At 34.7% G+C, this 14,354-nt stretch overlaps 1 protein-coding gene across 3 annotated transcripts in view; it reads left to right on the top strand.

Annotated features, from left to right (window-relative positions):
* Positions 1-14,354, top strand: part of LOC111048224 (protein neuralized) — a 293,596-nt gene that overhangs the window by 228,279 nt on the left and 50,963 nt on the right. Inside the window, exon 1 of one of the 3 annotated variants that reach the window (XM_039426554.1) lies at positions 9,327-9,339. The exons of the other annotated variants lie outside the window; for them this stretch is intronic. Coding sequence (XP_039282488.1) covers positions 9,330-9,339 — 10 coding nt within the window. The 5' untranslated portion in view covers positions 9,327-9,329. Of the gene's footprint in view, positions 1-9,326; positions 9,340-14,354 lie in introns of those variants that run through there. 3 annotated transcript variants of the gene reach the window in all.

The raw sequence follows: 14,354 nt of genomic DNA, 5'->3' as shown, positions 1-14,354 counted from the left end.
AACTTGGTGGCATAAGTAAATTATTGTGCTTATTGGTTTAATTAGAATATAGAACAGATATCATCTTTTTTCACTTTGAACAATTAATTACGACATAGCAGTCAGGTATTTAAATAAATAAAAGCTATTGGCTTCTACTTACATTAGTGTAGCGCTTTCGGACACTAGGCCCTTCATCAACTGAGTGTTGATCAACACTGAGTGTTGATGAAGGGCCTAGTGTCCGAAAGCGCTACACTAATGTAAGTAGAAGCCAATAGCTTTTATTTATATAAATACCCGACTGCTATGTCGTAATTAATTGTTCAAAGTGATTATTTAACACGCAGTTCGTAATGGAATCAAACATTGAAGAGTATCTTTTTTCATTTCATCTTATTAATAATTTGATTTTCTTTCTTCTGTGAACATCACGTATCACATTCTCTCATTATTTCCCCCCAATTAATCTATTCATTCGTAATAAATTATTATAGTTTAGTTGTAGATCTCTACGGAAGGATACAGTTTGCTCATGTAGATCTACTTTCACATCCCACTCATTACTAAAGCTAGGCGCACACCAGTTAGGCAAGACAAGACAAGACATGATCAGACACGTTTAGTCACAATACTTCACATAGTTGCTTATGAAGACATTTTCAATTTATTGGACATTTTTATTGAAAAAAAGATACATTGTAGTGAATGTAGTTAATCAGTGTGGATTAACATGTGACATGTCTAATTGCAATGACTTATCAGTGTGAGTTGCGTCATAAGCAACAATGTTGTGTCTAAACGTGTCTGATCATGTCTTGTCTTGTCTTGACTAACTAGTGTGTGCCTAGCCTTACTCCAATAATTCTATTCATTCATAATAAATTATTCCAGTTTAGGAGTGGATTTCAACGGAAGGATATGGTTTGCTCATAGAGGGGTTCCACAAAAAGGATGACTCTTTTTCATCTAATTTGTGGTTGGTTTGAACGTGACATGGCAGTTTTGTTGTGTCGACTAGAGTCGCCGGATGGAAATGAAACTGTGAGGATGTTCTAGCAACGAGCACTAGCAATATAGAGATCCTGTTCTATAGCAACGAGCACTAGCAATGTAGAGATCCTGTTCTTTGACTTCCACCTCCTGCATAGATACAGTCCAGCGATCTCCCGTTCCGACGGACATGCTATACTATCCCATCCTATCCTCCCGGAATTCCCTTTTCCTTTTGAAATTTAATCGCCGGTCTACAGGAAGCCCCAACACTTCACACAATATACCACATTCACATACTAAAATTTATAGTAGGTTTTACTTTGTAGATGTTCGGTACCTTTACAAACAGTTTGTGTAACTTTTTTCTTTCTAAAGTATTTATTTATTTATTTGGTTAGCACAAACAATACAATGATCGAAAAAGAAAAAACAGGCTTCTATTGCCCAAAACTTTTCCAATTTCCTAATTTAGTTTCAAATTGTCCAAATATTATACATAGATTATGTCCATTTCAATTTCTACACCAAATCACAATCTGAGAATATAGATTAGAATAAAACAAACAATTTTAAATTTGGATACATTGATAGTAAAACTATCGTAAAAACATGAAACAAAATTTAAATTCACAAAATAAAGAATGAAAACACTTGAATTTTGAGCTCAAAAATATCACGTTCTTCTTAGCTACAAAACAGCTGTTTCATTGTTGTCAGTATTGTTGTCAGTTGTCACGTACGACTAATAAAAAATGATCTTGGTATCAACCTAAATCATATGGTTCAATAGTTTAAAACCTATCTCTGTAATTGTGAACAATAATTTATTTTGCGATCCAAATTATAGAATAGAATGACTCTATACTTTCCTTGCCCTATTACCATAGGTAAGGAAAGTATTGCTTTCCGAAAAAAATTAAGGTACCCAAATTTCTATACGTTTCAAGGTCCTCTGAGTCCAAAAAAGTGGTTTTTGGGTATTGGTCTGTGTGTGTGTGTGTGTGTGTGTGTGTGTGGTGTGTGTGTGTGTGTGTGTGTGTGTGGTGTGTGTGTGTGTGTGTGTATGAGTGTGTGTGCGTCTGTGTACACAATATCTCATTTCCCAATTAACGGAATGACTTGAAATTTGGAACTTAAGGTCCTTACAATATAAGGATCCGACACGAACAATTTCGATCAAATGCAATTCAAGATGGCGGCTAAAATGGCGAAAATGTTGTCAAAAACAGGGTTTTTCGCGATTTTCTCGAAAACGGCTCCAACGATTTTGATCAAATTTATACCTAGAATAGTTATTGATAAGCTCTATCAACTGCCACAAGTCCCATATCTGTAGAAATTTCAGGAGCTCCGCCTGAAATCTATGCAAAGATTGATTTTAGATTCCCAATTATCAGGATTCAGATACAATTTAAACAAAAAATTTCAAGTGGAAAAGATTGAGCATAAAAATCTCTACAATTAATGTTCAGTAACATTTCCACCTTAAATTGAAAATAAGCTCGGAATTCGAGAAAATGTGATTATTCAATTGCAAACTGTTTGCAACTGTTGATTCTATTTAAATCATTCACTATGAAGAGATAGCAGACCTCGTGTGTCTACAGCGTATTGTCCTGTAACCAGCTGGCTCAGATCTTTGAATAGTAGACTTGAGATGCGCGTGAACACTAGCGTCAGGTGATAAATTTTCATAACGGCAAGGAAAGTTGTGTAAGTGCACCACACCAGATTTTTTCAGTTGTTGACGTGGCGAAGTTTGGACAGTAATGTCTATTCTACCACTTTCTCATTACATCTTTCGACTTGAAATGTCAATTCCAAGTGAGAATTTAAATAAAGTTGAAAAAAGGGCAAGTGCTTTGATTTTTTTTATCTATCTCCATGGGTATCCTCTAGTGAAGAAATAAGAATAAGCCTCTAGAACAAGAGTCTTCTACGCATCTTCCAGTAAACATAGGAATCATGACGTACAACAATCATCAACTCCTGAATGCAGTGAAAAATACTGTCAAATTATTAAAACACCAAGAGTTTGATGACCTTTTGAATTTCTCCATAACCAGTTTTCGAACAAGAATACACACCTCTTGCTGTTTAACGTAACAATGTGGTGATTGAATGAAAAAGACTGATTGTCAAAAACCACATATTTATTGATACCGTACTTAGAAAGACCGGTTTCAGTTATTACACCATTGTCAATCTCTGATAAACAGAGATCTGTTGTCAACTCTGTTTATCAGAGATTGACAATGGTGTAATAACCGAAACCGGTCTTTTTAAGTATCAATAAATCTGTGTTTTTTTGACAATTTCTTAGTCTTTTTCATTCAATATGTATAATTACCACAATATCAACTTCTCAACTATACAAAAAGTGAAAAAAAAATGTGGTGATTGATTTTTATGATAACCTTGATCCATTTGTGTATCAACCCTTCATCGCTCTCAACCCATATATTATAATACAGTAACTGTACTCCCCACCTATATCTGTGCAAGAGGCAGGAAAATTGGCTTTTAACAATATATACAGTAACTGTACTCCCCACCAATATCTGTGCAAGAGAGAGGAAAATTCGCACCTAATGTGATTTGTCAGTACATATAAATACCACCTCCCGAAAATAGCTAGAGAAGCTCGTAGAAATAGCTGGTCATCTATTTTAAACGGACCATTTACTATTTGTCGTGGAGATAGCGCGTCAGTGGAGATGTTCACATGAAAACGTCAGATAAACGAAAGTGTTTATAACAACTTTCGCTCACATCTAATATTAAGAAGGTGAAGTAGTATAGCTTTTGAACTCAAAATCAATTGAACTTGGAAAAAAATAATGGCATATTCTTCAATTTTTAATCTACCTATCTACATATTTCTTTATCTCTCTGTTATACACCTAGATAAGATCTAAACAGATCCTTTCATAAGGAAAACTGTTATCAGATAACAGACAATTGAATAAAGTTGAAGGTCAACTTTTTACATTGGAACCAGACAACCGGCTGTTATGCAGGTACCACCAGCTATTACAATGAGCGAGTACCTACTTTGTTTTTGCAGTTGTAAACCGGATGAAGGGGAGGGAGCATGTGTGAGATAGAGAGAGTTATGAGGAGATTATAAGGAGTGAGTGAGAAGGCGTTCATTTTATAGAGGGATTGAAAGGTGGCTTGTGCCGTGTGCTAACCCCTCCGCTCTTCGTTTTGAGGGGTAGAATCCAGAATAGCTCCTCAATCCCCCCCAACAGCTGCTTGACAGCTGCATCTCGCTAGTAACAGTGGTAGGGGAGGGGTGTTGCCACCACATGCAAGTAAAAATAAGATCAAATTTTGTCTGCTCTCCATGTACGAGAAGATCTACAAGCTACCTTGTCAAATTCTCTATTTTTTCCCCCGTTCTAGCTGAAATTATCAAATCAAATCAAGTTTTATTGTTCACATCGGTTCATATCAAATAAAATTATAGGCTACATTGGAAAGCAGCACATGGATTGTATTATCTTCTTTATCTGTTCGGAAAGATACTTGAGCTTTGGTAGTTTGTATACTATTCATACTGGTTAAATTAAATACTCTCATATGTTGTATTCAAAGTTAGTAGACAAAGTTAGTAAAGTTTTGTCTACTAACGTTGTGTTGTATCGTCACTGACGTCACTGCTTCCTTTGAATGATACTCTTTCCAGAAGTTTTTCCGAGTTTTCTGTGCATCAATCATTCAAATCATTCAATTACATTTATTTATTTACATTAGCCAATGCACAAATCAAATACATGATTAGAAAAGGAACTACAGGTCTAGCCCAAAACTGGTCCCTTTCCGAATTTTGAATTCAATCATAGCTTCATCATTCCTATAATCATCTTCAACAAATTGTCCATCATCTTATCTATCTTTGAAGATAACCGTTCTTTCTTGATCAATTTATCTGGAACTAAAGCTTTTAATGATGTTCAATCAGAGTATTATGGGTGTTATGTTTTGCCAGTTCCACAAAATACAAGGAAAAACTTACAGCTATGCGATTCATTCATAATAATATGCAAAATTACAAAGACTTTTTGACCGAGCGAAGTGAGGTCTAAGATTCAAGTCGACGTTTTGACATTTCTGTTAATGTTTATATGTTTGAATGTTTATATGTTGCGCATTTACGGCGAAACGCGGTAATAGATTTTCATGAAATTTGACAGGTATGTTCCTTTTTAAATTGCGCGTCGACGTATATACAAGGTTTTTAGAAATTTTGCATTTCAAGGATAATATAAAAGGAAAAAGGAGCCTCCTTCATACGCCAATATTACCGTAAAAATCAGACTATAGAATTAATTATTCATCATAAATCAGCTGTCGAGTTGACTATAAATTGTATGCCATGACGCATGCAATTCAATATCTCAATGTAACTTGGTAAAAAATTAGCAGCTGTGTAGACTATAAATTGCATGCCTCATTGAATGCAATTTTTATGCACTATTAAATAGGATGCAAAGAACTTATAACAGCTCGTCTGGGCGCCTAGATGTCTTCTGGTTTTCTCGCGCTAAATTCCGGAAAGCTTTTTATGATAATTAAATCTTGTGTAAGCATGATCTGATCAAATAAATAGTTAGTGTATCAGTGTGGATGTGCTTATGGTTTGGGACGTCGTTATAACTGCGTGAGGTCTACTGTTCACAGAACTACTAGTTATGTATAAATTGCTTTCACTCTATGAACCGACCAAATTAGTGTTAGACCCTTTCTCTTTCAAGCAATAAAACTAATCTATTTCATGTTCATATTTCAAGAATGATTTGATTTTATCAAATTCTAATCATTATTCTAGTTCCTTTCACTGTGATGGCTCAGGCATTTTTCCATGTGTATAAATGAGAAAAACAGGAATCTTGCAAGAAATTGTTTAATTAGACCATTTCTTTGCCTATTTTCCAAAAACGGAAAAATGTAATTTATTACTTTGCTTCATAAATTTAATATTGATGAATTCCCAAATTTTAGATTAGTGGACTTCACACAGGGGTGCCCTCAGGGGGGAAGGATTTGGACTTGAAGATTTGGGTGTCATTAAAATTCTTGGAGGGGGGCTCAAAATCAAATCTTGGGAAGGTCCAGAAAAATGTCAACAGTGTTTAAACTCACAACTGATGACAATCTTTTGTATTAAGAGGGGTGGTAAAAATCTAATCATCATAAATTTTGGGGGGTGCGTCTATGGGTTTGTGGTTGGGGGAGGGGGGATTACAATTACTCCTATGTTATCAACAAATTTGTTTTTATCCCCAGTATATTCGCTTCATTCTAAAATTCGCTTCAATTGCAAAATTGTTCAATTCAAGACTTAATATCGGGGACCGAGCTTCGCTCTGGAGTACAAAAGCATAAAAATGTATTACGAAAGAAGAAATTACAATAACATTCATACAGAAATGTTCTATCTAATCACAGTAAATTGAGATTAATTCCCAGAGGAATGCAAAAATTTCCCTCACAAAGGTCCAGTTGCACAAAAGCCGGTTAAATTTCAATGCTGATTAACTTCACGTGAACCAAATCAGAGAAGACCATTTCTAAAAGATGGATCTACTGGAATTAATCAGGGTTGAAAATAACCCGGCTTTTTTGCAACCGGCACTAAGTACCTAATTGAATGATTACAAAAGTTCAACAGCTGGGTCATAATTTTGTCACAGTCCCACACACATGAACTCGCTCACTCACTTCCATCACCAACAGACGACGAAATAATTATCAGTTGTTTTTCCAAGGATGAATGATAACTAACCTTTAAATGTCCTTCAGCGAGTTTTCCCAGAGATAAGACCTAGTGCAATCTAATCTTTATATTATAAACCTACTATGTTCTGAATTTCGTGAGAATCGTTAGAGTCGTTTTCGAGATCTGGTGAAATACAAACATATAAACATCCAAACATATAAACAGAAGTTGCTCGTTTAATAGTATAGGATTTATGGATGGGTTTATCTAACAACCAAGTTCCTCACCATTACTACCATACAACAAACAAATTTGATTTTTATCTCAGTACTTTATTCGCTTCATCAGAGCTTCTTGATGCTTGCACAATTGTTTAATTCAAGATTTCTTTATCGAGGGGTTCGTTCATCCATGTAAAAAGTTCGTATCATGAAAAAGGTGTGAGCAGAATTTCAATTTCACCCTGAATAGACAGTGATTGATAGCTACCCTCATCCCTTGGGTTCTGTTTTGAAAGAATGTGCATAAATCAAACTCATTGTCTCACAAAGGTTGCGGTTTCTCACTGTCTACATGAATGGGACTATTATCATACTATAAATATAGCTAACAATCTATAAAGCTTTAGCCATCAGTATATCATGCTTTAGCAATCTATAGTGAGGTCCACGTTATAATGGCAGTGAAGAAAGATACAAGAACAACGTTGCCGACCCTAGCCGAGCCTTCTATAGATAGTAGCTGATACAGGCTTTTCGATGTAATTTTAACTGTTCATTCTCATTTAAAATAATCAATTAAATTTTATCATACAAGAAATTATATTTTTCAACAATTCATAATGAATTTTCTTAATTGAGATTCAATATATTGTTAATTAATTATTAATTCGACATTGTTAACCCTAAAAAGACACACTGGGGTGTTTCACACCCCAGGGATTTTTTTTCTGTTCTGCAGTTGACAATATCAAGCAAATGAGAAATTTTGCCCAGTCTAAATTAGGTTTGAAGCATTGTCAACTGCTCTCCACCACTTCCAGTCAGTAATAGCATTCTACAAGGTTACCAGCTCATCTTGTTCTTCGTTTGGGGTGTCTAACACCCCAGAGTGTCTTTCACGTAGGACTTTTATCAAATACTTTTTTACAAAGAATCGCTTGTATTGACCTCTACGCATGTGGTATGGTATGATGGATCAGATTGGAATAAATGCTATGATTCTCTACTCTACAACTTGAGGTTCAAAACAATAAAATGAAGAGACGTGAGTTTTTGATGAAGTTGTCATTGGCAATGATCAAGCCATTCCTTGAAACCAGATTAGGAGCTCCAACACTTAGGCGGAACATTGGTACTTCTAAAATTAGTATAAATATTGATAAGCAGTGCTTTACTTTCGATTTCTGTATGCACTTGGAACGAAAATGATTAAGAAATGATGAAGTATGGGCTAAGTACTTTTCTTCTTCTTATTTTTCAAAGAAACATGCAACATTAAATTGGGGTGTTCAACACCCCAGTGTGTCTACTGTGTTAGCATAAAGTGAGTGTGTGCCTCTGTAGGGTTTAAAGACGATCTGGCAACAGAGCAAAGCGAGAAAGAGATAGAGCTATCTGCTTTGTTGAATGATAGACAAGGATAGCAATACCATTGCTAATCAAACACTGCCATTATAACGTGGGCCTCACTATAAATAGCTGTATGTCTATAGAGCTATAATAATCTGTATAGCTATTGTCTGGTATTATTCATTCACAAAACGAGGTCCCCAGCCCAGGTGTTCCTTGATTTTGTGGGAGGGGCGGTTCGATAGTAAGCTGGCAGGGAATTTAGGGAAGTTTCAGAGGTCGGAGGGAATTTTCGGCTCGCAGGAGACAGCTGTTGGGAGGTTGCTTGAGCTGGCTTCAGCTTGCTGGTTCGTCAGTTGGACGATGTCCGTCGTGCAGTTCGGTCGTTAGTCGTAAGTCTGTCGTTGGATTGTCGTTGTCGTCTGTCGTGCGTGGTAAAGTGCATTGGAATGGGATTTAGTGCGAGTGTTAAGTGTTGTTGATGGGTTTCTCTACTACAGCTTGGAGGTCCAGTGGCCAGCAATCGTCTTCATCATCTTCAAAAGTCGAGGAAATTCTTGCCCCAATTCGCACCAAAATGAAAAATTTTCTTCAAAAAATCAAGCGTCTTATGGGACTTGGTTAGTGGATTTTACATGGGATACTAAGCTCTCATCAAGTTTGTTTTTATATTCTATATAATATAATAGAGAAACAATAGCGTATGTAGATATCCCATGTTATAGGGAATTTATGTCGCAACTTTTACTGTTATCTCAAGCCGATTACTATCGATTATTGAAGATTTTTACTGTTTTGGCTGGGTAAGTGTGTATGAACGGCACAATATGAGAGACTACCAGCGTCACACAGCTGCATGGGAAAGAACTACGTGAACTATCGGCTTGGGATAACAGTAAAAGTTGGGACATAAACGCCCTATACCATGGGATATCTACTTATGTTATCGTTTGTCTATGATAATATCCCATCTTTACTCTGAAAAATCTATCTCAATGAACAAATTTCAATTCCAATTTGTAACAAGATTAAAGTTCTTCAGAAATTTTAAGCGTCGTATGGGACTTGGTAAGTGGAAGATGGAATTTCCATGGAATACTAAGCTCTCATAATTTTTGTTGACTAATCAATAACCCATGAAACTCGAGATCAATGAACCTCGATAATCTGAGAACCTCGATAACTGGAAAACTCGAGATCATTAATTGAACCCAGCTTAGTGGAAACACCTTGTTTTTCAAACTATCGAATTCTCATTCGATTTCTATAAACATGATAAAGTTTAAAAATTCGATAACTGGAAAAGTCGAGTTCAATGAACTCAGCTCAGTGGAAAACCCTTGCTATCCAAACTAGTTGAATGGAAAATTCTCATTCGATTTCCATAAGTGGATTTTCCTTGACTCAATATTGTCTGTTCACATAATATGTTCCCCCTGAAATATGTCAGGACTTCATAGTTCAAGAGCAAACATTAAGTTTGAAAAAATCCTTATTTTGTCAGTCTGGGTAAATGGATGATCTCAGATAGCTCTTTCGAATATTAGAGTTTTTGCTGATGATAGAGTGTTGCCAATACAAAAATCAATTATATATATATATATATATATAAATCAATGCTATATATATATATAATATATATTGGAAGTCTGTATCTCTTTTGAATAGTGTTATTGTTGATGTTAACGTGTTTTTAATAAGGTGCGTACAGATTTACGCGCCGCGAACATGAGCAATTCACTTTTAATCAGCTGATGCCAAGCTTTTTATATCTGTATCTTACCGTTTCTGTAAAAATACAGATATAGTCAGCTGATTAAAAATGAATTGCTCATGTTCGCGGCGCGTATATCTGTACGTTACCATATTTACGGTACATATGTACGGTACCATATCACCTTTACGTTAGCATATGGCATATCAAACTACGAATCCATGTTGTTACCATTTTAATATCATAGGCCCTGTTGCACAAAAGCCGATAAAAACTCAACCGGCTTTTGTACAACCGGCACATAGTATTTTAGTTTCTGAGGTGGAATAATGGAATTCATTAAATTATCGGATTAAATTGTCAGAGATTGTTGACATCGCTGTACAGTTAACACTGATTATATCAATCTTGGTTAATGACGTTGTTTACGCTGTCAACGTGTTTTAATGATTGGTCTATTGATATAACGGTTGGATAAACGAGGATTAGAAATAGAAAGAAGGGTTTCTATTGTACTCTGGATTTATGTTAGATGAAAACTGGCGAATTTTATTTTAAAAAATTAAATATTTCAAGCATCATTTGCAAAGAAATTGTTTCTCTTATCTCTTGTAGTGTTACTTTAACTTGTAGTAATATACGCATTTGAATAACATAATTGAATTTTCCTTGTGTTCAAGCGGTAAATAGTCCAATGCTTTCTCAGAAACTACACATTTATTTTATCTAGCTTATAAGATACTTTAAAATTTTTAAATCAAATCAAATAAAGATGAAAGACAATATTGAATGGTTATGATTGCTCAAGATCTGTCAGCTATTTCATTATCATTACTTCAACCTCTCACTCACTCTCTCTCTCTCTCTCTCTCTCTCTCTCTCTCTCTCATTCTCTCTCTCTCTACATTGCCTGCCACTTGTATGATTCATCTTCACGTCACCAATTTCAATATGTACTTCTACAGCTGAGCAAATACTATTATGATGCTACATTTGATTTGGATTTTATTCTTAACAGTAATTCTCTCAAGGCTAAAAGTGTATTCACTTCTTTCTGACTAAGTTATTGTATTCTACTGCAGGAAAACTCTACTTCTTGGATTTTCAAACTCATTCATGAACTTTCTTTCTTATACATTCGCAATTGATTGAACTTTAGTATTTGAAACACAACTAGAAATTAGTAATTTTTGAAACTTCTTTCAAATTATGTGTTTATGATATTATAACATAATACTGTTCTGCGAACAGTAGACCTCGCTCAAGAATACAACTTTCAATCTAATGAGAAGGGCCAGTACAATAAGAACAGTATATTGTGAAGATTTAGCCATGTCATCTATTATTTTCTCCATTGAAAGTGCTAGAAACACCGGACTTATCAAGGAGGTACCTTCATGTCGTCTCCATATTTACAATATTAACATATATTACAACTTTTCTAATAATTAATTATAAGAAATCGGTCAACTGACGGAAAAATGGAATATGCAGTAGGCAATTTAGACAATGAATCGTCTCACAGACGATGGTGAGACGGAAAATGATTCTAAATAAGATGGGTTTGTTGGTGACAATGACAGGAGGTTGCTAATGATGTTTTTCATGAAAATTGGATTCAATCAGGACCTCCTAAATATTTAGTATTTAGGAGGTCTTGATTCAATGGTATGGCTTGTTATGACTATGCAATATGTTGATGCTCACAAATCAGTTTCCGCATAACACAAATAATATTATTACCACATAATGCAGTAGTAATCGTATTGAATTACATGGTGTGTGTGTGTTCTACACAAATGTAGATTGAAAAAACTGTATTTGAGTGTAGATTTGAGAATCTACATTTATGTAGATTACACAAAATGTAATTTTGAAAAATGTAGATTTGAAAACCTACTCTTGAACACAAGTAGTATAGATTTGAGAAGCTACTACACTCTTCAAACGCATTATCACCATGAAATCAAAACGGACTAACCCTTTCTTTCTAGTGTTGACGGTCTTTATCTCCCAGTCGTTCTCTGTCTTTTACATTCGTTATACCTCTATTGTTAGCTGTCCATCCCCCATGTATCGTTTTTTTTCTAACCGTCATTTTCTTGTCCCCATGGCCTTGTATTTGTTACAGAGGGGTTGAAGCAGCTAGCTTGGTTATTGGGTAGTGGATGAAGATTCATATATACAGTGAGGTCCACGTTATAATGGCAGTATTCGATTGACATTGGTGTTGCTATCCTTGTCTATCATCCTTGTATCATCATTATATCATCTTTGTATCGTCCATGTATCATCTTCCTATAGTGAGGTCCACGTTATAACGGCAGTATTTGATTAACATTGGTGTTGCAATCCTTGTCTATCATTTGACAAAGCAGATAGCGAATATATCAAATCATAGTGTTGTTTATCAAGTTGAGATGATACTGTATCATATTGTGTTGATACTGTATCATGTTGTGGTTGCTCTTGTTCTATAGTGAGGTCCACGTTATAATGGCAGTATTCGATCAACATTGGTGTTGCTGTCATTGTTTATCATTAGACAAAGCAAATAGCACTATACTTCTCTAGCTGAGCAACGTTGTCAGATCGGTTTTCAACAATGCAGAAATAATTAATTAACAGAATACCCATTTTATCTCAATCATGGAAATGCATTTAATCATTGAAAATATAGTTCCTCGATAAATAGTAAAATATAATAAATTGATTATTTTAAACAAGGTGAACAGTCAATATTACATCCTTTTCTAGCTCTGAAACGTTACCAGATCGTTTTCAACAATATAGAAATATAGGCTAATTAATAAACGAAATATTCAATCACAATTATGAAAATGTATTATTTGATCATTGAAAAATATAGTTTCTTGACAAATAAAATGTAATCTATTATTTTAAACAAGAATAAACAGTTGATATTACATCGGTATTAACAATCCTCGATAAAAGCCTGTAGCAAAACAGAGAATCGGCAACGTTGTTCTCCTATCCTTCTCCACTGCCATTACAAAGGATAGCAGTGAAGAAAGATAGGAGAACAGCATTGCCGATTTTCTGCCTTGCCACTGCCTTCTATTGAGAATAGCTGATACCGGAATACCTTATATGATGTTAACTGTTAATATTCTTGTTTTAAAATAATTAATTCGACAAGGAAATATATTTTCAATGATTCAATAACTATTTTTACTTTCCTTACCCTATTACCATAGGTAAGGAAAGTATTGCTCTCCAAAAAAATTAAGGTACCCTAATTTCAAGTTTTCTATACGTTTCAAGGTCCCCTGAGTCCAAAAACATGATTTTTATAATTGGGATTAAATATTTTGTTGATTATTTATCTACATTGATAGAAAACGATCTGGCACGTTGTGGAGCTAGAAAAGGATAGCGCTATCTGTTTTGTCGAATGATAGACAAGGATAACAACACCAATGTTGATCAAATACTTCCATTATAAAGTGGACCTCACGTATAGAAAGCTTATACGATTATCCTATAGGAAGATGATACGAAGATAATACAAGGATGATAGACAAGGATAGCAACACCAATGTTAATCAAATACTGCCATTATAACGTGGACCTCACTATAGAAAGATAATACAAGGATAATACGAAGATGATACAAGGATGATAGACAAGGATAACAACACAAGGATAACAGCTGTGCTTAGTGAGAGAGGTTGTGTGTATTTTTGGGTTCAAAATTTTATAAAATAACTTGATTAATTCAATATGAAGTGATAATATTAAGTGTTATATTTAAATATAGTTTGATGTTTTAATTTCTCTAAATTCAAAATGTTTAGCTTATATATATTTTCGGACGAAAATTGAACTTGAACGTTTCACAGTAGAAACATAACCTATTTTTTGGACATTCTATTAATTTATCAAAATTTGGGAATGGAATAGATTTGGGCCAAGCCTGTTGTTCCTTCCTAATCATATTTATATGATTTGTGATTCTGTCCACGAATAAATAAATAAATAAACACCAATGTTAATCAAATACTGCCATTATAACGTGTACCTCGCTTTAGTAAAGGTATTTCACTTTAGAGCACGAATGTATTGGCTTCAGTTTGAATTTCACTTTTGCGTTTTTATAGTGGATAGGCGAACATAATGTATTACAGCCGTATCAAATCTAAATATTCTTTGAAGAAACTTATTATCGAAATTGTTGTGTTAGGGTAGGAAAATTGTCTGTAGGGTAGGTGGTAGTCCTCTAATGATTATTTGGTTGTTGTGTTCTTTTCCAACCAGTTTGTTTATGTAGCGAGCTCTTTCCAAAACAGAAACAACCAACGTTAATTATCGCTGTATAGTTGGCGACCTGAGGTTTGACTGCTGTATC

The sequence above is a fragment of the Nilaparvata lugens genome, chromosome 4, assembly GCF_014356525.2.
Source record: "Nilaparvata lugens isolate BPH chromosome 4, ASM1435652v1, whole genome shotgun sequence".
Classification (NCBI taxonomy): domain Eukaryota; kingdom Metazoa; phylum Arthropoda; class Insecta; order Hemiptera; family Delphacidae; genus Nilaparvata; species Nilaparvata lugens.
Note: the sequence above shows the minus strand (reverse complement) of the source record. Positions and strands in the feature narration are given on the sequence as shown.